General features: G+C 43.7%; 1 protein-coding gene across 1 annotated transcript in view; it reads left to right on the forward strand.

Moving 5' to 3' along the window:
• Positions 1-24,591, forward strand: part of LOC145393437 (cyclin-dependent kinase 9-like) — a 398,106-nt gene that overhangs the window by 193,683 nt on the left and 179,832 nt on the right. Inside the window, exon 5 of the mRNA XM_080267535.1 lies at positions 11,491-11,609. Coding sequence (XP_080123661.1) covers positions 11,491-11,609 — 119 coding nt within the window. The remainder of the gene's footprint in view (positions 1-11,490; positions 11,610-24,591) is intronic.

The following is a 24,591-nucleotide window of genomic DNA, read 5'->3' on the forward strand; positions in this document are numbered from 1 at the left end:
ATATATATATATATATATATATATATAATTATGCTGTATGTATATACTGTATATGGTTTGGTGTTGGTTTCAGAAAATGAAAGGGAGGTGGAGAAAAGATTTAGGAAGTGGAGAGATTGTATGGAGCATAGAGGCTTAAGAGTAAATGCGATAATACAAAAGTGATGTTATCTAGAGCTGGGAGCTGTACTGTCAGTGAAGAGGGAGAGTGGCCATGTGCGATTTGTCATAAGGACGTGGACAGTAATTCCATCTTCAGCTGTGTTTGTGATAAATAGGTGTGTAAGTGATGTAATGGTATTAGAGGTAGACTGTGAGATAATGATGATTTTATGTGTGTGGTGTGTCGGGGGAGAGCAGGTGGAGATTGCCAGGCGTGAATGGATTGAACTTGATGGTGAGTCTTTTGAGTGTGTGGAAGAGTTTTATTATTTGGGAGACATGTTTTGTGCTGGAGGTGGTGCAGGAGCTAGCACTGTGGCTAGTGTGAGGAGTGGTTGGAAGAAGTTCATGGAGCTGTTGCCTCTCGTGACATTGAGAGGACCCTCCCTCCGTGCTAAGGGATTTTTGTGTGCAGCATGTGTTAGGAGTGTAATGCTGTATGGTTGTGAGCCTGGACAGTAAAGGAAGAGGATATTCGCAGGCTCAAACATACTTTCTCTACAGTGCTCGTCAGAAGTATTCAGCGTTGTCCGCCAGGCGCGCAATACTTATGGCCCAAAAAGAATCACTCATTCTGGGGGGTAAGAATTGAGCCACAAGTTTGAGCTCCGAGCATGACGTCACGGTAGCCTGGGGCCTTCCGACGCGCTGGTTGGTTCCCGCCTCAGTTGCCCACGGGCTGCCTGAGAGAGAGGAACTCCGCCGAGTGTCCCTCTCAAATTGCGCCATTTTTTACCGAGTGTCCCGCAGTGTTCTGGCCTTCACAACTTTGTTATGGCACCTACCCGTGAACTATCGAGTGAAATCATATCCCAGATCATTGCTCTAAAGGAGGCAGGCCACCAGACAAAGGAAATTAGTGAATTGGTTGGTGTGGCACGATCGACAGTGCGTCGTTGGTGTGCGCGGTTTCGGGAGGAAAACAGTGGTGCAGTTCCCACAAAGAAACCGCGGTCTGGTAGGCCTAGGAAAACTTCCCCAAGGTCTGTTAATGTTTTAAAACGTGCAGTGGAGTTTAATCCTCGTGTGAGTGCAAGGAAAATTAAGGAGAGCAACCCGGAAGTGTTTGGTGAGGTGTCAGTGAGAACAGTGTCTCGTAGGGTGCATGAGCTTGGTTACACAAGTCACAGGCCTGTGAAAAAGCCTCTTCTCACCAAGAGCCAGAGAATTCGTAGGCTTGCCTTTGCTAATAAATATCTAACCTGGGGTGAGGAGCAATGGTTGTCAGTGTTGTGGTCTGATGAGGCAACGTTTAGTGTTACCTGTAACAGAGGAGCACGTGTGTATCGACGCAAAGGTAGTGACCCACTTGACCCACGGTATGTAGAAAGCACAGTTAAACATCCTGATTCACTCATGGTATGGGGTTGTTTCTCAGGGAAGGGTTTGGGGAAGCTTGTTGTACTTCCCAAGAACATCAGAGTGAATCAGGATGTTTACCTGGAGCTTCTGTGTGATCATTTACCAGACTCCTTCGAGCTAACAGGTGCACGAGTGTTTCAGCAGGACGGTGCACCTGCTCACAAGGCCAAATCGGTCACCAATTGGCTTCGTGACTGCGAGGTATCATTCATGACAGACTGGCCAGGAAATAGCCCAGACCTCAACCCCATTGAAAACCTCTGGTACCTCGTAAAGAAGAGTCTCCAAGGGAAAGACGTGAGCTCTCTGCCTAAGTTGGAAGCCGCCATTCGTGACTCCTGGGACAAAATACCCCTCCAGCACCTCAGGAGCCTCGCCCTTTCACTTCCAAGACGTCTCAGGTCCGTGAAGAAACGTAAAGGCTACCCTACGAAGCAGTAAAGGTAAATAAAATGCATTATTTACATGTTTTTTCAATGTTGAAAGGTTTGTTTCTCAGGAGGGACGCAGGGCGCTCTATACTTCTGACGAGCACTGTATACTCATTTCAAAGCCAAAGGTGGCTGTTGTATATATCTGTGGAACAACCTGTCTTACTCTCGTGTTCCTGAACTTGATTCATCTGAATTCTTTACTTTCTGGCTGTGGCTGTCCTGTCATTCTCTGACTAAATATATCTGTGCTGTTTACTTATCGTAATTCTACTGACTATCAAAAATTCTTCGACTATCTTGCTTCTGTGATGGAACACATTCTCTCCATTTCTCCTTTCTCTGAAATCTCCATTCTAGGAAATTTCAATGTTCACCAACACCTTTGGCTCTCCTCTCCTTTCACTGCTTCACCTGGTGAACAAGCCTTCATCTTTTCTATCCTTAATTACCTGGATCAGCTGGTACAGCACCCTACCTGTATCCCTGACTACCTTGGAGAGAGCTCCAGCATGCTTGACCTCTTCCTTACAACTAATCCTTCTGCTTACTCCATTAATCTTTTCTCTCCGTTGGGCTTCTCCGATCATAACCTTATCACCTTAACCTGTCCTATCGCTGCGGTGCTGCCTGTGGACCCTGCAAAGAAACGTTGTCTGTGACACTTTGGAGCTGCAGATTGGGAGGCCCTCAGGCAATACGTCTTTGATTTTCCCTGGAATGATTATTGCTTCCATGGACAGGAGCCATCTGAGTGTGCCTTGCTCATTATGGAGGTTAATTTCTTGGGCATGGAAGCATACATTCCTTTCTCATATCCTTTGACTAATTCAAGAAAGCCTTGGTTTAATCACACTTGTTTTAATGCTGTCCACAACAAGGGGAGGGCCTATAGAAGGTACTGGAGTTGACCCACCCCTGAATCACATCTTTTTTATGTTTCTGCCTGGAATTGTGCTAAATCTGTTCTTCGCTCTGCTAAAAATAATTTCATCCGTACTAAATGCTGTCAACTCTCCAACTCGAATTCTTCCCACTCCTTCTGGCATCTTGCCAAAAGCCTTTCTAACAACTTTACCTCATCATCTTTCCCTCCTCTTTTCTACTCTGATGGCTCTGTAGCTATTTCTTCTACTGATAAAGCAGATCTCTTCATTCAGACTTTCTCCTCCAGTTCCATATTAGATGATTCCGGTGCTGTTCCTCCATCACTTCCCCCCTCTGACATCCTCATGGCTGACATTAAAAATTCTTCAGCTGATATATTTTTTGCCATCACTGGCCGCAATACTGACAAGGCATTTGGGCCTGATGGAGTCCCTCCTTGTTGTCCTCAAGAACTGTGCTTCTGTGCTTACACCCTGCCTAGGTAAACTCTTTTGTCTTTCCTCTTTCAACTTGTACCATTCCTTCTTGCTGGAAGTTTGCTCTCATTCAGCCAGTCCCAAAGAAGGGTGACCATTCCCAACCCTCTAACTCTTGTCCAGTTGCTTTAACATCATGTGTCTCAAAAGTTTTCATGTCATTTCTTAAGAGAAAAATTTTAAAGCATCTTTCCTATCACAACCTTCTTTCTGATCGTCAGTATGGGTTCTGTCAGGGACACTCCACTGGCGGTCTTCTCACCTATCTTTCAGACTCCTAGTCATCCTTCTTTTGGGACTTTGGCAAAATCTTTGCCATTGCACTTAACATCTCAAAGGCTTTTGATCTAGTTTGGCATAAATCTTTAATTTCCAAACTGCCCTCTTACGGTTTCTATCCTTCTATCTGTGCCTTCATCTATAGCTTCCTTTCTGGTTGTTCTGTAGCTGCTATTTTAGACGGCCATCGTTCTTCTCCTAGATCTGTCAACAGTGGTTTTCCTGAGGGCTCTGTCCTGTCACCAACTCTCTTTCCTTTATTCATCAGTGACCTAAGCTGCATATCTAACCCTATCCACTCGTATGCTGATGATTCCACCTTTCACCTTTCCCTTCGGTTTCAGCAACGTCCATCTCAAAAGTTACTTCAACAAACAAGGGATGAAGCTACCTAATATCTGACTTGGCTTGAATCTCTGACTGGAGTAAAAATAATTTTATTGTTTGTAATGCATCAAAGACTCAATTTTTACACCCATCAACCCGTCAGAGTCTTCTACAAGAGTACCCACTAATGTTTAATATGATCCAGGTTATTCGTGTATCGTCTTTGAACTTGCTTGGGGTTTAATTCACTCGGGACTTATCTTGGAAAGATCATGTTGCATCTCTTGTAAAATCTGCTTCCAGGAGATTAGGTGTGCTAGGCTGACTCCGTACCTTCTTTACCCCTGCACAGTTGTTGACTTTATACACGGGTTTTATTCATCCCTGTTTAGAGTACAATTCTCATGTGTGGGGAGGCTCCCCACATACAGCTCTTCTCAATAGGATGGAGTCAAAGGCTTTTCGTTTCATCAGCTCTCCTCCTCTTACTGGCTCCCTTCAACCTCTGTCTCTTCGCCTCAATGTTGCCTCTTTATCTCTTTTCTGTTGCTGCTTCAATGGTCACTGCTTCTCTGAACTGTCTGCCTGCATCCTTCCACCTGTACAGCAGGAACATGGCACCCGTCTAACAAACTCTCTCCCTTTTCTGTTCAACTCTTTAATGCAAGAGTTAACCATTACTCCCAGTCTTTCATTTATGCAACAGGTCAGCTCTGGAACTGTCTCCCTCTGTCAGTATTTCCTACTACCTATGATCTCCAGTCTTTCAAACGCAGTGTGTCCAGGTATCTCAAAATGAATGGATCTTAAATTTCTCTCTCTTTTGCATTGTTTTTGTTTTTTTTCTTGGGAGGAACTGTTTTGTGGGCTCAGCCTTTGGTTCCTTCTTCCTCGCATAAAAAAAGAAGATGAAAAAACGAAATAGCAAGGTTTAGGTGTATGTGCAGTGCGTCCTTGGATGGAAGGCATGGAGGGCTAGGTTCACGATGGAAGAGTTGAGGTAGGATGGGACTGGAATGTATTGGTGTTGTGGTGAGGACAGGTGGATTGGGATGGTTTGGGCATATGGAGAGGATGGAGGATGATAATTGGATGCAGAAAGTGAGAAGCGTTGATGTTGGGGGGTACGGTAGTGAGAGATAGACCAAAAAATACTTGGGAGGAGGTCATTAAATGTGACCTCAGGGTTGAGGGACTAAATAGGGAAGCTGCCAGAGATCGAGCAGCATGGAGAGCTTTTATTAAGTGACCAAGGCTGACGCATGCAATGCAAGCATGTTTTAGTCTTCAAAAATGAAAACGATATATATATATATATGCAGTACAGTATAATTTGCATATACATAGTAATCCCTCAAGTATCCAGTGTTATAGAGCCAAAGGCATGTACAGATAGTGGATGTGTCTGGATAATGGACTTCTCCCTTGGCCCTTCTTCATACACATCCTAACTTTGAAAGCCATTGTAAGAGGCCACTAGAGTACATCATACGACAATTATTCCTGGTGATTTACACTACTCCATCTTGTCAATCACACCTATAAACCACAGCCAGGCAGTTACCATGGTCAAGCAGACCATCAACCACAGACAGGCAGTTACCACTGTAGGGTCATACCCTGCAGTGACTAAAAAAAACATGAAAAAACAGCCCTGGCTGGGCGAAAATGTAGAAGTGACAGTGGAAGGAAATGTGAAAGTGTGAAGGATGTAAGTGGTAGATTATCAACCCACAGGAATGAAGTAAGAACCAGATGGAAAGATTATTTTGAAAGTCTGATGAATGGGAATGGAGAGAGCAGAGCAGCCATAAACATGACTGGGTTTGGGAGTGTGCAGAAAGGGAATGTAGTGCCAGGAAACGAAACACTTGCAGAAGTGAAAAACACTGTGAAATGACTGAAAAATGGGAAAGCAGCTGGTGTTGATGAGGTGTATGAAGAGATGATTAAGTTTAGTGGAGAGAGCAGAATGGAATGCCTGTTGGAGATATGTAGGAAGGCACGGATCAGTGAAACTGTGCCAGTAGAGTGGAAGAAGGCTGTGATTGTACCCCTGTAAAAAAATAAAGGGGAGTGAAGTGAGTGCAACTGTTCTTGTGGCATTAGTCTATTGAGTGTTGTAGGGAAGATATATGGAAGAATTATTATAATGAAAGTATGAGGGATATCAGAAGTCCTAGTGAGTGATGGACAGGGTGGCTTTAGGAGTGACAGAGGATGTGCCAATCAAATATTTGCGGTGAGACAGATGGTGGGGAAGGCTTGTGAGGTCTATAAGGTGTTTATGGCATTTATGGATCTGGAAAACTCATACAACAAAGTAAACTGAGAAGGTTTGCGGAAGGTTTTACATATGTATGATGTGGATGGTAAGCTGCTATAGTCCTTCCAAAATATTCAGATCATTTGGGCGTTGTCCCTCACGGGAGTTCCCCTTCGCGCTACGCTGCCGAATCTGTACCAGAACACACCTCTCTGTCTCATGTCAGCTTTTTGCTTCTAAATGAAATTTATTTACAGTATATATATATAAAATTCTCTAATAAGGCCATATAGTGTAAGACAGTGCCTAATGTTTTTAATAATAACAATGACTTTTTATAAATACCTTAACACTTGCCAACATTGCTTTCCAACGTTGTCACACTTGTAGGTGAGTCAGTGAGGGTAGGTCAGGTGTCAATCCGCAGGTCACTTCTCTCTGATCGCCATCAAAGATGGAAGCACCTACCCCTACTACTCGCCCTCGTCTGCTCCACAGTCGAGAAAAAGAACTTATTTATATCTTAAATAAGTATTTTTTTAGAAGAGAAGGCAAACAGGGGACCTATAATTGATCCCTCAAAAGCTGTTGCTCGAACAGCAAAGGCCACCAACGTGAGTGAAGTAACAGAGAGAGAGAGAGACAGACAGACAGACAAAGTCAGGAGGCTTTTCCTCAAATTCTGATAATTCATAAAACCGTGTAGACTCTTTCGTTTCGTTTTCATTTCGTTGTTGTTTCGTTTTTAAAGGCTCCAACATGCTTGCATGTGTCGGCCTTGGCCACCTAATGGCGGCTCTCCACGCTGCACGATCCATTGCAGCCTCCCTGTTCAGTTCCTTAACCCTAAGGTCACACTTAATGACCTCGTCCCATGTCTTTCTCGGTCTGCCCCTCATAACCCCACCCCCAATATTAACACGTCACACCTTCCTCACCCAATTATCATCCCCCATCCTCTCCACATGTCCAAACCACCTCAATCTACCTCTCCTCATCACAACACCAATACACTCCAGTCCCATCCTACCTCTCAACTCTTCCATTGTAAACCCAGCCCCTCCAGGCCTTGGACGCAGGGACACACTGCACATCCACCTAATCATTTTCATTTCTGTACGTCTGAGCCGGCGAATGTCTTCCTCCTTCACTGCCCAGGTCTCACTGCCATACAGCATTACACTCCTAACACATGCTGCATACAAAGACCCCTTAGCACGTAGGGAGAGCCCTCTCAATGTCAGGAGAGGCAAGAGCTCCCTGAACTTCTTCCAACCACTTCTCACCCTAGCCACAGAGCTAGCTCCAGCCCCACCTCCAGCACACAACATGTCTCCCAAATAACAAAACTCTTGCACACACTCAAGAGATTCACCAGCAAGTTCAATCCTTTCACGTCTGACGATCTCCACCTGCTCTCCCCAGCACGCTGTACACATAAAATCAGCATTATCTCGCAGTCTACCTCTGATACCACTACATCTCTTATGCACCCATTTATCACACACACCACACAAGATGGAATCACTTCCCACGCCCTTGTGGCAAACTGCACATGGCCACTCTCCCTCGTCTTTGACAGTACTGCCACCAACCCTAGATATCATCACTTTTGTTTTATCTGCATTTACTCTTAAACCCTTTTGCCCCATACCATCTCTCCACTTCCTAAACCTTTCCTCCGCCTCCCTTTCATTCTCTGCAATCAACACCAAATCATCAGCATACAACAACTCCCACGGGAGTCCGTTTCTAAAGTCACGTGAAAGGGCTTCAAGTACCATGATAAACAACATGGGACTCAAGACTGATCCCTGATGCACACCAACATTCATGGAAAACTCATCACTCAAATCTCCATTCACTCTCACCTGGGTGTGAGCACCCATATACATGGCCATAACCACCCTAACCAGCCACTCCTCCAAGCCAAGCTTTCTCATTGCCCACTTCACCACCTCTCTAGGGACTCTGTCAAAGGCCTTTTCCAAATCAACAAAAACAAAATAAAGATCCCTTCTCCTACCAATATATTTTTCCTGAAGCTGTCGAACAATGAATATGGCATCAGTGGTCCCCCTACCTGGCATAAACCCAAACTGCATCTCATCAATATTCACTCTTTCTCTAATCATACCTTCTAAAACTCTCTCCATTACCTTCATTATCTGATCTAAAAGCTTTATACCTCTATAATTTCCTCTTTCCAGGGCATCACCCTTCCCTTTATACACATTTACAATTACACTCTTCAGCCAATCATCTGGGACAACACACTCATAAATAATCCTATTTATCAGGTCATTGACTAAACTCACCCCTATATCGCCTGAGGCCTTCAACATTTCGGCAGTCAACCCAGACACACCTGCTGCCTTCCCCACCCTCATCCTGCCTAGTGCCTCACTCACAGTAGCAGTATCAAAGGCCAAGGGCCAGACACTGGATCTGCTGGCTCCAAACCTTCCCTGTCCCAGTCAAACTCCTCATTCAACAACCGGTTATAATGCTCTCTTCATGCATCTTTAATATCCTCACTGTTCACCACTACCCTTCCTTCATCATTCTTCACACACTGCTCACCTATGATATCCCGATTATCCCTTTTCACCTGACCTGCCACCCTAAATATATTTTTCCTTTCCCCATGATTTAGGTTATCAGATAATTGTCTCTGTGACTCAGACTTTGCTCTGTATACCTCTCTCCTAGCCCTATGCTTGGCAGCCAAATATTCCTCTTTGCTACCACCCTTCTTCCATTCCCGGAAAAGCCTTCTTTTCTCCTTAATTGCAGCTTCTACATCCTCATCCCACTACCAAGTTACTTTATGTCTTGGTGGTCCTCTTGTCCAGCCGCATGTTACATCAGTAACTCTCAAGAAATTGTTCTTGAGGGCTCTGTACTGTTCATTAACGCCTCTGTCTACAGCTCCCTGTTCAGCCACCACTCTCCTCAACTCGCTATAGAAGGCATCCCTTACTACTTGGTTTTTCAGCTTCCATATTTTCCTCCTAGGTACATAAGTCCTCTTTTTCATCACTTGTTATTTAAGCACCATATCACAAATCAATAGTTTGTGCTGCTGCACACACTCCTCACTTCCTATAACTTTAACATCCCTCACTAACCTCCTATCGGCCCTCCTAACCAGAAAATAATCTATCTGACTGCTATTTCCCCCAGAGTCATACTTAATTAACCTACTGTCTCTTTTCCTAAAATATGTGTTGCACACAATCATGTCCGTTGCCTCCCCAAACTTGAGTATCCTTTCCCCTTCTGCATTCCTTAGACCATATGCACATCCCCCATGCACTCCTTCATAACCTTGTGCAGCTTCACCTACATGACCATTTAAGTCCCCTTCCAAAATCACTATCTCATCATCCCGCATACCACCCACTACACGTATTAAATCATCCCAAAATCTATCTTTCTCTGATTCATCCAATCCTGTCTGTGGAGCATATGCCGATATAATCACAGCTATCTTTCTTCCCAACAGAATTTTCACTACCAATATCCTATCGCTTAATCTCAAAACATTCATAACATATTCCACCCATTTCTCCGCAGCCATCACACCAACACCTCCATATCCGTCTGTCCCCCCTGCCAAAACAACTTATAGCAACAGTCCTTCCCAACAATCTTTCTGGCTGAAATAAATCTCTATAAAATGTTGATATTATATGCAGAGGGAGAGAGAGAGAGAGAGGGAGAGGGAGAGGTAGTAAGCTGGGGGTGAGGGTTAACCCGTCTCTAATCCGATATTTGGCCCAGTAGAAACTGTGGCAACGTCGCACATAGGGGAACTCCTGTGAGGGACAACGCCTAAACGATCTGGATATTTTGGAAGGACTATAGGTGCCATTAAGAGTTTTTATGATGGTAATGAGGCATATGTAAGAGTAATTGGGCATCTAAGTAAATGGTTCACATTCAGTGTGGGCATGGAGTAAGGTTGTGTGATGTCCCCATGGTTGTTCAGTATATGTGTGGATGGGGTGATGAGAGAAGTAAAAACATGAGTAATGGAGAGAGGGATGATGTTGGTAATGAATGGTGGTGTATGGAATATCTCAAATTTTATGTATGTTGATGATGCAGTATTACTTGCAAATACCAGACAAGAGCTTGGTAGACTAGTGCAGAGTTTTGTAGATGTCTGTGAACATCGTGCCTTGAGAGTAGATGTAGAAAAGAGTATGGTGATTGTTATTGAGAGAGAAGGTGACTCCCAGTGTGATGTTCCAGTCAGTGGAGAGAGAGACTGGAATTAGTGAGGGAGTTCAAATACCTAGTTACAGTAATAGAAAAGAGGAAAGTGTGCAAAGGTTATGGCAAGTAGAATGACACAAGGAAGGAAAGTAGCTGGTACTATGAAGGCCTTGATAAGAAACAAAGGCTTGAGTGTTGCACCAGTGCAAGGCTTACATGAAGGAGTGTTAGTGTCAGCCTTAATATATGTGTGTTATTATGGCATGAAAATGAAGTCAGGAGTAATAGCAGAGGAGATGGGACTGTTGAGGAATGTATGTGGAGTACAGAGAGTGGATAGGATATAGAATATTGTGATTCGTGAAAGATGCAGAGTGAGGAAGTTGGTGGACACCAGAATTGAAGAGAGAGTACTGAGATGGTATGGCCATGTGGAGAGAAAGGATGACAATAGAGTTGTGAAAAAGGTATATATGAGTGAATTAGAAGGAGGGAGGAGGAGAGGTAGGCCAAGAAGAAGGTGTAGAGATATGGTGGATGAGTGTTTGAGGAAGAGAGGTATGGATATTGTTGAGGTGACGGGGCTGACAAGAAATTGAGCTGGCTTGATGGATTTTGTGCATAGAAGCGCATGATCAGGGATTTGGTACCCATTTTTAATGTGACAGCGTTTGGATTGACTCAGTTGGATAGGTATATATGAAGCTACAGTATGTATTGAAACCTTTTGGCCTGTCCTATGGAGCCAGGATTTTTGTGGGCTTACAGTAAATGATGAGTGAATGGAAGCGTGGCCTGTTGAATTGGGCAAACTGTGGCTGTCTGGACGTTGCTGCTTCTCATCCCACCCTAGGGTGGGAAAAGATGATGATGATGATGATGATGATAATATATATCACACTCACACACACACACACACACACACACACACACACACACACACACACACACACACACACACACACACACACACACACACACACACTGATGTATATATGCATATAAACTGTATATAATATGATATCAGTATTTACAGGGTATTTGAAATTAATACCAGCCTAATATTTCTTTACAGCAACGCCTCATATGTCTAGTCTCTCAACCTTCTTCCTCGTGTTTGAGTTTTGTGAGCATGATCTGGCTGGCTTGCTGTCTAATGTGAATGTCAAATTCAACTTAGGGGAAATAAAAAAGGTAAGGAATTTCTGAAAATAGAGTTGACTATTTCAGTGTAATTTTTATCTCTATTTTTGTTGGTTTAACAAAGTGGAGGGGGTGCAGAATTAACTGCGGAAAAGAAAAACAGGAAATTAGGGTAATAACAAACAGAGTGCTGAGCAAAATGGTTCTTACATCCACTCACTTATCTTCTAAATCATTAGAACTCATAGTGTCATTGCAGGGACTACTGTTGTTAGCAGATTTTTTTTTTTTTTTCCTCAAGCTTCTCCCCTTCAGAGAAAACAGTTGACACTGGTGCTTGTATTTGGCTACAGATCAGTGTCAAGTGTTGGTTGCTTTTGATACAAGGAATTGATTCCTAGAATGAAGGAGAGATAATTGAACTTTTGTTTCCAGTAATATCTTCGGCTTCATTTGAGATAAAACCATTACATTCACATTCAGGTTAGAAAAACGATATCTTTGTCATGTGCTTCATTATAGATATTTTGTCAATACAGTTATATTGGTTTGTAGTTCTGTGTGTTCTATACTGTTTGGTAGTTCTGTATGTTTTATACTACTTGGTAGTTTTGTATGTTTTATACTGCTTGGTAGTTCTGTATGTAATACAGTAGTTAAGAAAAACTGTTTGTATAGTGGGAGAATGTGAGTGCATTCAAGTACTTGGGTAGTGTGATGAGTAAGGATGGAACTTTGGGGGATGAAGTACGTGAAAGGGTACAGCAGGGAAGAAAGGTTGTTGGTACACTGAAAGCAGTGATGAGAAATAGGGAGGTGAGTATGGAAGTTAAGAAGTCACTGCATGATGGTATTGTGATCCCTACCCTGACGTATGGAAGCGAGGCGTGGACCTTGCAAGAGGGGAACAAGTCAAGAGTGAGAGCAGTGGAAATGAGTTACTTGAGAGGAGCAATGGAGTGACGTGGAGGGACAGGTTGACGAATGAAGAAGTGAAGGAACGTTGTGGGGTAGATGTGGATGTGGTTGAAAAGATTAGGAGAAATACACTGAGGTGGTTTGGACATGTGGAGAGAATGGAGAATGAAAGACTGACTAAGAGGGTGTATGTAGGTGAGGTGGAGGGAGGGAGAGGGAGGGGTAGACCGAGGATGAGGTGGAGGGATGGAGTTGAGAGGTATATGAGAGAGGGGGGGGTGAGTTGGGGGGAGGGGAGTCAAATGGTGGGTGACAGAGTGACTTGGAGGCGTTTTGTCTGCGGCCACCCTTTGCGGGATTAGGGCGTCGGGCTATAGATAGATAGATAGATAGTGGGAGGAAAAGGCAAGGTACCAAGGTAAAATTTAATTTGTTTTGGGGTTTTGCAATGATTTTGTATTGAATGTCATTCCCAGTACTGCTGTGTAGTTTAGTTAGCCCAGTGAACAAGCCAGTTTATGTGGCTAATTTATGCTTTTTCTGTACATCATTTTTCATAATCATCATTTTAATGGCCTCATTTTGCATAGTCATCCCTTAACATCCGCATTTATAACATACTCGGTTTTAAATATCCACGGATGGATATAACATACACAGTTTTAAATATCCATAGGTGGATACAGTACCGGGGTCGGATTCACTAAAGCATTTTATCTTGTTGAACTCTGCTGACATTGTTCACTGCAAATGTACCATTATCCCAGGCACAGTTCATGGCTGTTTTAGTGATGGCATTATCCAGCAAATCAAATATAACACTCTTCCTTTTGGCCACTTCATTTGTTCTGTCTATCTATTGCCAGACGCCTTAATTCCATAAGGGGTAGCCACAAACAAATCGCCTCCGTGTTGCCCTGTCACCCGCCATTTCACTGCCCTGCTCCCAGCTCACACCCTCTCTCTCGCATACCTCTCCACTCCATCCCTCCACCTTATGCTTGGCCTCCCCCTCCCTCTCCCCCCCTCCGCCTCACTCACATACACTCTCCTCGTTAGTATCTTACTCTCCATCCTCTCCACATGGCCAAACCACCTCAGTGTGCGTTTCCTAACTCTTCCTATCACATCCACATTCACGCCACAACGATCCTTCACTTCCTTTTTGTCAATCTGTCTCTCCATGCGACTCCACAGGTTCCTCTCAAATAACTCATTTCCACTGCTCTCACTCCTGACTTGTGTCCCTCCAACAAGGTCCAAGCTTCACTTCCATACGTTAGAGTTGGTATCACAATACTGTCATGTAGTAACTTTTTCACTTCCATGCCCACATCCCTGTTTCTTATCACTGCTTTCAAGGATCCAGCAACCTTTCTTCCTTGTAGTACCATTTCAAGCACTTCACCCTCCAAACTTCCATCCCTACTCATCACACTACCCAAGTACTTAAAAGCACTCACATTCTCCATTTCCTCCCCATCCAGTCTCACTGTACATTCATAAACTTCACTTCTCTCGAAGACCATAATTTTACTCTTCCCTACATTCACCTTTGGATTCCATTTCTTACACACTTTCCCAAACTCATCCACCAAGCCATGTAGCTCCCCTTTGTCTTCACTTAACAACACAGTATCATCTGCAAACAACAGTACAGAGAATTTCCAAACACCACCCTCTCTGACTAGGGCTGCTCTAATATCCACTGCCCTACCTTGTATCTCTTTTATAACCCCATACATATTCAGATTAAACAACCATGGAGACATGACACATCCTTGTTTCAATCCAACCTTCAAATAGAAAAATTCACTCAGTTCACTATCCACACGCACTGCAGCCTTAGCACCCTCATACATATTCTTCATGGCATTCAACAGTGTCCCATCTACTCCATATATTCTTAATGCTTTCCATAATCCTTGTCTATCCACCCTGTCATATGTTTTCTCCAAATCCATGAAGGCTGCATACAACTTCTTTCCATTCTCTAGAAACTCTTCCACTAAATATCTAAGAATGAATATCTGATCTATACAACCTCTTCCCTTCCTAAAACCTCCCTGTTCTTCTCCAATTAATTCCTCTGTTATTTCCCTAACTCTTTCAGTAAGTATCCTACCATATACTTTTCCTATTACACTAAGAAGACAGATGCCCCGATGATTACCACATACTCCTTTTTCCCTTTTTCCATTGTACAGGGGAATACAGTAATCCCTGTACTGTCCGGACACCCACTATCCGGACTCCCCACTTACCAGACATTTTGGGCCTGGGACTTCGTAACCCCCAAATTGCCCCCAAAACGCAAAAAATTCCAAAAAATCTGAATTTTTTTCCCCCTGTAATTTGAACTTGGCGCATGGCACGGACCAGCTGTGTTTTGGTGCATAGTTCCGCTGACTTCCGCTAGAGCACCCCTGCATCCTTCCCACTTCCCGCCCGTCATTCTTTGTGAGTGCACGCTCGACACCCTGGTCTCCCACGTGGTCACTTTTGTGGTGGTGCTCTACCTCCTGTAGGTTCTCTTGTTCCTTTTCTGCCTCTTCTTTGTGTGTGTGATGATGGCCCCACTGCCTGAGAAGAGGAAATGAGTGGTTTTGACTCTGGAGAAGAAGAAGGAGATATTGGACAAGGTTGACGTAGGATGGTTGATGTCACACATCCTCCGCGAATTCAACCTGGCCCACACTACATTGTTTGATATCAAGAGATCCCGTGACAAACTCATCCTGTACATGGCTGAATTCTCATTGAAACGCAATGTGGAGAGGAAGATAATGTTTACTCCCCAGTATGCAGAAATCGACTGCTCCACACTTATATAGTATCGTCAACAGCATGCAGCTGGTGTGCTGGTGCTAGGTGCTATGCATGTCCAGTAGGGAGTTAGATGTTTTTCTGATTTAGGCTAGGTTAGGGTCCATAAGTACCAGTCCAGGAGCCAGGGACTTGTTGTAAGTACCCAAAATGTTTTTCCATACTCACCTCTAATACCCCATTCTCTGGTTCCTTTGCATTTATTTTACTCTTTTATGTCCCCTGTTGGTGTGAATAGGGTCTTAAATAGGTGCTATGCATGTTCAGTAGGGAGTTATGTAGGTGTTTTTCCGAGTTAGGCTAGGTTAGGGTCCATAAGTACCAATCCAGGAGGCAGGGGCCCACTATCCGGATGGACTCACTTTCTGGACATGCCTTTGGCTCTGTTACATCAAATAATGGAGGGATTACTCTAATTATACCTGACGTCCAATCGTCCTTGACTCTACCTTCCTCCCAGGCCAATCTGCATGTCTTCCACATCCATTCTACTACTATCTATCCCCCATGCTTCAGCATTTCACCACACACTCCATCAATTCCTTTGGCTTTCCTCATTTTAACTTTCTTCATCGCTTCCACAACTTCCATCCTACTGATTTCTTCCTATCTTCTCACATACTGCCGTCGCCCAGCCACTTATACTCGCATTACTTTCATTCTCTGTGTTCAACAATTCGTTAAAGTGTTCTCTCCATCTGCTCACTTTTTCCTCCCTTGTCCACTAGTAATCTACCATTTGTATCTTTCACTCCCCAACTAACATCTTTGGCACCTTGTCTAACTCTCTTTATCTCTTTCCGGAACATTTTCTTACATTCCCTCCACTTTACACTCAAATTCCTTCCAAATTCCTCATCCACTCTCTTCTTACTCTCTCTTACTAATCTTTTCACCACTCTCTTCCTCTCTACATGCAACTCTCTCCTCCGTCTCTCAACTTCTTCCACGCCCCTGTTTCTCATCCGCTCTTTGTATGCTTTCTTCTTTTGTGCCACAGCCTGTCTCACCTCTTCAGTCCACCACAATGTTCCTTGCGCCCCCCTCCGTCTTCTCTTCCTTCCACACACCACATCACATCCTTCAGATATTTCTTCTGTAAATATCCTACACACACCTTCCACGTCTCCCATCTCCTCCATTTCATATTTGCCCAATTGTTCCTCCACTTCTTTCTTATACTCTGCCTTTTTCTCATCCTCTTGTAACCTTTCCACTCTCCTTGCAACTACTCCTTCCTCTCGTCTTTCCCTTCTTCTATTCCTCCATCTTACTTGACTCCTAATTCTGGCCACCACCAAGTAGTGGTCAGAAAGTCCACTCCCCCAACCTCTATAAGCTCTTGCATCCATTACACATCTTCGCATCCTTCCATCCACACACACATAATCAGTCATTGCCTTCCTTTCATTCAGTTCACCACCCACCCTTCTCATCACTCGCCATGTATACCTGTGGATCATTTTATGCCTGAAGAGGGTATTGGCTATCACCAACCCCCTCCCAGCACAAATGTCCACTAATGCACTCCCATTCTCATCTATCTCAGCAGGCACACCCCACTCACCAACTATTCCATCCACCTTCACATTCCCAACTTTACCATTCATATCACCGATCAAAAACACTCTCTCATTCCTTCCAAACTTTTCCATGCACACTTCTACATTTGTCCAGAACTCTTCTCTCACTCTTCTAGCATGATGTTGCGTTGGCACATACACACACACAATCGCTCACATTTGTATTCCAACTTTCAACCCAAACAATTTTGATATTCTGGGACTAATAACTGGTTTTTGGCAAATATTTTTAGAGAGTCTGTCGGAGCGTGAATATGCCCGCGGGACATGCAAGTCAAGCCAAAACAACCCCGTGGTTTAGGGGTTAACAAGATTGCCAGAGAGACGTATAAGCTCATGACAAACATAAGAGTGGCATTCCAATACATGGACGAGAAGATGATGAAAAAATTGATGGTGGCTCTGATCCACCTCAGGTTAGAACATGCGGCAGTGGTGTGCTCCCCACATAAAAAGAAAGATATAAACAAGATCGAGAGAATACAAAGAGCAGCATCCAAGATGGTCACCAGTCTGACAGATCTATCGTACAAGAAAAGACTAGAAAAGCTGGGTCTGCCTTCCTTAGAAGAGAGAAGAGTGAGGGGTGACATGATTGCAGTGTTCAGGGCCATGATGGGAGTAGACATATTGACAGAAAATATCTATTTGTATGGAACTGGAGAGCAACAAGAGGACATGGAAAGAAATTGAAAAAGACAAGTTACCTGACGAATATCAAGAAATACAGTTTTCCTTACAGATGCATTGACCTGTGGAATAGCATCCAGTCCAAGAACTTAAATGAGTTTCAAGCAAAGTTTGACCGGTTGACACACAGAGATGGAACCCTACGAGCCAAACTCATTTCTTGTATATCACGTGTAAGTAAATACAACTAGTCAAATTACACACACACACACACACACACACACACACACACACACACACACACACACACACACATGACCATTATCCAGTAACTTCATGTAGTGGTGCCTACTTCTTCCTTCATCTGTATGATTCTTTTTTCTGTGTCAGCTCTCTTCCTGTTTTTTCATCCTTTCAATCACTTTTATTATTGATGCCTCTCTTCCCCATCATGTTGCTCTACAGTAGGTACAGTAATAAGCTAAATGGTTTCCTGTAATCCAGGAAACCATTTACAATACAATGCTGGGAAGTAGCCATGTGACCAAATAATGGGGTGATGTGGAGGTACTTTGGTGCTTTTTTTAACTTGGAGGATACATAGATGTAGCATCCATTCAAGAACCAAACCTCCACTCTTTTCCACATTCCCTGCTGTGGCAAGGCACTGTTTGCCATAGGGGAGCATTGGTTCACTTCATGGGATGACCCTGCAGGGATTCTTGCTTGTCTGCAATTGATGGGTCTGCTCAGCCAAACAGAGTGGGATTACTCAACAACAACAAATTAATGAACGTGTGTCCCATCATTTTTTATGCTGATGACTCAGCATTACCTACGATCACAGATAGTAATGATACCAAGAATAAAATAGGATCCATAATGCTGATATGAAGATCTGGATGGCAAAGAGGAGATTTATACTGAATAAGGGCAAAGCAGAAATCATCAGCATTTGAGGAAACAGAAGAGATGGCAATGCTGATAATTCCTTAATAATTGGCGAGTCAGAGCTTCATTCATTAACTTCTGCCCAAAATTTGGTTGTATATTTAATTCAGAGTTACATTACAAAAAACATAGTAACCAAGCTGTCAGAGGTTGTAACCTATGCATCAGAATCCAGTACTCTGTAAAGCTGTTTCTGAATGGATCCTGCCACTTAACATTAATCCATATACTGTTTTATTGTGTGTGTGTTACTTACTGTAATTTGTTATGGATTGGTCTTCCAAATAATTTACTAAAGAAGGTTCAGTCAGTACTGAATAGGACAGCAAGGCTTGCCTTTGGCCTTTCCCCAAGAGTTCCAACTACCTTGTCTTCAGTTGATTTTGCACTAGTCAGGAAAGGTTAGAACAGAAATGAAACTTTCTTTTACTTCTAAAGATCTTAAGTTTGGTGAACTGAGGTATCTTGCTGAAATGTTAAGACTTCCATCATGACACCCAGGTGTGATATTACAGAGTGATGATGATTCTTTGTACCTTGATGAAGCTGGAACTGTACATTAGTCATATACTGTGATTGCTCCTGCTCTTATACTGCCCCGTGGGTATATAAATTACCATCATCCTTGTGGCAGTTGATTTCTGTTGAATCTTCAGAGAGGCAGCTCAAAACCTTTTTCTTTTCAAGTAATTACAGTCTGGAGAGAGGTGTTGTGATGCATGATTATAGGGATTACAGTAATTGCTGCCACTCCTCCATCCATCCATCATCTATAGTCGGGACAGCGAGAGGTGGCGGAGAAGCCCGTCCCACTCTCTTCCCAATGGAATGCCTGTGATTGGTGGATGGTGGGATGGGAGGTGTGTGGGTGAGGTTAGGAGTCCATTTGATGACCAGTACAGGTGTATCGTCTAATGTGGAAAGACTTCTTCACTTGTCTGGTGCTACTCTCTCTCTCTCTCTCTCTCTCTCACTCACTTTGTATGTATATATGTATGTATGTACTTTTTTTCTTAAAATTTGTTGTTTCCATTATATTTTCTAATCCCTTTTTTCATGGCATTGAAATACAAAGGAAAATATTATATTTATCAAAATGTACTTATACCAGTATCTCTTTATATGGCACATTAAGTCATGCGTGATTCATCGCCTTATTTAATAACCTGTACCTGCCTCCCCCCTTCAACCAGTCTCTGTCTGTCTGTCTGTCTGCTCTCTCTCTCTCTCTGTCGAGCGAAAAAAGGAAACATAAGACGGGTATTGATAAAGAATCTGATATAGATAAGTTTCATAATACATAAGGGAGAGGGAAGCCAAAATCGAAGGTAGCCAAGAGTGTGTGTGACCTGAGGAGGGAGGCTAATTCTCAAGGGACAAGATAATCTGGTGTGTGTGTGTGTGTGTGTGTGTGTGTGTGTGTAATTCACCGGGTCGGGTCGGTCAGGATCACTTGATGGTCGTGATCGTCAGCTTTTACCCTTCCGGAAGGGAGCTGAAAGCTCATATAGTCCGATCTAAGGGCAAGGCTGTGACCTTCACACACGCACACACCCGTCCCCTTGCTCAAGGGGGACAGTAACCACCCACTTTGTCAGTGAAACTTTTCGCAACCTGAGCGAGGCGCGAACTCCCGTCCACCAGTTGGCAAGCGAGAACGTTACCACTGCACCAGCGTGTGTGTGTGTGTGTGTGTGTGTGTGTGTGTGTGTGTGTGTGTGTCATACTCCAGGACTTGTACACTCTGCTCCACGTCAAAAAAGTCATTACCAGTATATGCTATCTCTCCACTTCCACTGTTCTTTCACTCAATTTTTATTTTCCCCCAGTTTTTCACTCCATTCAGTGTCTCTTAAACGTAATGTACCAGCGTACAGTGCATCATTCCTTTCGTTCCATCATCTCCCAACACTCCTCCCTTTCTGTCTGTCTGTCTGTCTCCCTTCGGCCCTCCCATGAACATCCCCAGGGATGTGAGCTTATAGCCTGAGGGAATGTTTGCCTTTTGTTTCCTCAGTATTTTGCACCATGGCTCTTCACCTTACCTTCCAGCCGCTTTGTCTGCTTGTTCGATGGAATGCTTTGCTTTTGGCTTGGGGTGTATATTGTATGTCCTTTCTAATGCTTTGCTTCTAAAATATTAACTTAGCATACCGGCGTACAGTACACTCGGTCAAAAAAAAAAAAAAATTGACACGGACAAACAATGTTTTCACAATGAGCGATGCTCCTGTTCGTGTTGGTTTAAGCCAGTTTATTCTGAATGAAAATTTCCCAGCCATATGGAACATAAATCCTTCTTTATGGTTTGTTGAGAAAAATAGTTGAGATTCACAAGCATGAGAATTTTACTGAAGAATAACTTCAAAAGTTTTGTCCACTGTTAAAGTGACAAGACAAAGCTTACAAACATTATTTTATGATTGTGTACACTCATTGCACACTCATTCTTAACTCTCTCTCTCTCTCTCTCCCTGATTTTGGTTTATAATGAGTACTATACTGTCCTTTCTAATGTTTTACCTGTTATATATTTTTACTAGTCTTTCATATTTAGAATATCAACATGCACACCTGTATGTATTGTAATATACCATAGGTAATATTATATGTACGCATATTAGTTGTTGTAACCAATAAATATGGCTTCGAAAAATGGCGATCAATTTGGTGACAGTACTAGAGGGACATAAGCGCTGTCACACCACCCCATTCTGCTCACCTCCGTAGACCAATCAGGGATGAGAGAAGGAAAGCCTTTTCCTCACTCCTCCCTGAGGGAGGCACTTCTCCGCCACCTCTCGCTGTCGCGAGTATAGTCTAATGTTACCCCATGAGGAGCGTAGGAGACCGTGGCTAGGCAAGTTGGGCCTGACATTTAAGATGAGACTGAGCAGCCTCACTCATCCCTGAGTGGCATTACATGAGCCATAAATCCTAACCACCCCATGGATATGAACCTACACATGCTCAGTTTGATTGGAGCGCCTTAATTACCCACTAAACCACCAGGCACCACAATTAGGTTATATGGTTACTACCCAGCAACACAGTAAATGGTTTCCTGGTGTACAGGAAACCATTTGGCTTGTCATGCAGTGTAAGAGTCACCCATTGGCAGAAGAAAGAGGAAAGACCAAAGGATTGGAAAGGAAGACAGAAGAGGGAGTGTAAAGTCACCTGTAGACAGAAGGGAGAGGAAAGAATGAAAAAAAGAAAAACAGAAGTGGAAGTAAGCAGGGATGGCCCAACCGGGGGGGTTGGGGCGGTCACCCCCCCAATGTGTGTTCTGAGTTAGCCAAAAAATTACTGAGTTGGTCAGTAATGGATAGCGGAGACTTTTTTTTTTTTTTTTTTTTCCCATAAAAGAAGAGGTTTTCAAGAGGACAAAATATTATTTATTTTTCTTTATATATATACAGTATATATATATATATATATATATATATATATATATATATATACAGTGCTCGACAAAAGTATTGCGCGCCTATGTCAAGGTGCACAATACTTTTGGCGAAAAAAGAATCACCCTTTTTTGGAGAAAAAATTTAGCCAGAAGTTTTGGGCGCTAACATGACGTCATGGCAGCCTGAGGCCTTACTGCGTGCTGGTTGGCTGATGCCTCAGTTGCCTGCGGGCTGCATGAGAGAGGGATACCTGGCTGCTCCTCCTTCTCTTGTTGCGCCGTTTTTTACCTAGTGAACCGCAGTGTTTTGGTTTTCGCTACTTTAATATGGCCCCCTACTCGTGAATTGTCTAGTGAAATAATATCACAGATCATTGCTCTAAAGGAGGCAGGCCACCCCATGAAGGAAATTAGTGATTTGGTTGGTGTGGCTCAGTCGACAGTGCAGAGGTGGTGTGCCCGTTACCGAGTGGAAAATAGTGGTGATGTTCCTACAAAGAAACCACAGTCTGGTAGGCCCAGGAAAACTTCCCCGAGGTCTGTTAATGTGCTAAAATGTGCAGTGGAGTCTAATCCTCGTGTGACTGCAAGGAGAATTAAGGAGGGCAACCTGGAAGTGTTTGGCAAGGTTTCAGTGTGTGCTGTTTCTCGAAGAGTCAATGAACTTGGTTACACAAGCCACAGGCCTGTGAGAAAGCCTCTTCTTACACGTAACCAGCGACTTCGTAGGCTAGCCTTTGCTAACAAGTACCTTACCTGGGGTGAGGACCAATGGTTGTCAGGGTTGTGGTCTGATGAGGCAACGTTTACCTTTACCTGTAATCGAGGAGCGCGAGTGTACCGGCGCAGAGGTAGTGACCCGCTTGACCCCCGTTACGTGGAGAGCACAGTTAAACACCCTGATTCACTAATGGTATGGGGTTGTTTCTCTGGTAAGGATTTTGGGAAGCTTCTTGTGCTTCCCAGGAACTGCAGAGTGAATCAGGATGTTTACCTGGAGCTGCTTTGTGATTATTTACCTGAGTCCTTCGAGCTCACAGGTGCACGAGTGTTTCAGCAGGACAGTGCACCTGCTCATAAAGCCAAATCTGTCACTAGCTGGCTTTGTGACTGCGGGGTCTCCTTCATGAAAGACTGGCCAGGCAATAGCCCAGACCTCAGCCCGATAGAAAACCTCTGGTTCCTCGTACAGAAGAATCTCCAAGGTAAGGACGTGATCTCTCTGCCTAAGCTGGAAGCACCCATTCGTGAGTCCTAGGCAAGCACAGTATATCACCCCAGCACCTGAGGAACCTTGCCCTTTCACTTCCACAATGTCTCAGGTCCGTGAAGAGGCGCAAAGGAAACCCTACCAAGCATGAAAGGTAATTATAATGGATTATTTACATGTTTTTTCCATAGTTGAAAGGTTTGTTTTGTTGGGGGGGGCACAGGGCGCGCAATAATTTGTCGAGCACTGTATATATATTTTCGAGTCAATTCTTAATAGAAAAATTTTAAGACATCTTTCCTATCACAACCTTCTTTCCGATCGTCAGTATGGGTTCCGTCAGGGACGCTCCACTGGCGATCTTCTCACCTACCTTTCAGACTCCTGGTCATCCTCCTTTCGGGACTTTGACAAAAGCTTTGCCATTGCACTTGACATCTCAAAGGCTTTCGATCGAGTCTGGCATAAATCTTTAATTTCCAGACTGCTCTTTTACGGTTTCTATCCTTCTATCTGTGCCTTCATCGCTAGCTTCATTTCTGGTCGTTCTATAGCTGCTGTTGTAGACGGCCATCGTTCTTCTCCTAGATCTATCAACAGTGGTGTTCCTCAGGGCTCTGTCCTATCACCAACTCTCTTCCTTTTATTCATCAATGATCTTCTAAGCTGTACATCTAACCCTATCCACTCATACGCTGATGACTCCACCCTTCACCTTTCCATTCGGTTCCCGCAACGCCCATCTCAACAGGTACTTCAACAGACAAGGAATGAGGTAATGGCACACCTAATGTCTGACTTGGCTTGTATCTCTGACTGGGGTAAAAATAATATGGTTGTCTTTAATGCATCTAAGACTCAGTTCTTACACCTATCAACCCGACAAAATCTTCCACAGGTATACCCGCTAATGTTTAATAATATTCAGCTTAATCCTGCATCATCCTTGAACATGCTTGGGGTTTCATTTACTCGGGACTTATCTTGGAAAGATCATTTTACATCTCTTGTAAAATCTGCTTCCAAGAGATTGGGTGTGCTAAGCCGACTCTGCTCTTTCTTTACCCCTGCACAATTGTTGACTCTATGCAGGGGTTTTATCCGCCCCTGTGTGGAGTACAATTCTCATGTGTGGGGAGGCTCCCCACATACAGCTCTTCTCAATAGGGTGGAGTCAAAGGCTTTTCGTCTCATCAACTCTCCTCCTCTTACTGACTCCCTTGAACCTCTGTCTTTTCGCCGCACTGTGGCATCTTTATCTCTTTTCTATCGCTACTTTAATGGTCACTGCTCCTCTGAACTGTCTGCTTGCATTCCTCCACCTCTACGACGGGCGCGTAGCACCCGTCTGGCAGCAAACTCTCATCCCTTTTCTGTCTAACTCTCTAATGCAAGAGTTAACCGTTACTCCCAGTCTTTCATTTATGCAACAGGTCAGCTCTGGAACTGTCTCCCTCTGCCTGTATTTCCTGCTGCCCATGATCTCCAGTCTTTCAAACGCAGTGT

This window comes from Coenobita brevimanus, chromosome 24, assembly GCF_032717465.1.
Source record: "Coenobita brevimanus isolate Jiangsu-jjx chromosome 24, ASM3271746v2, whole genome shotgun sequence".
Taxonomy (NCBI): Eukaryota; Metazoa; Arthropoda; class Malacostraca; order Decapoda; family Coenobitidae; genus Coenobita; species Coenobita brevimanus.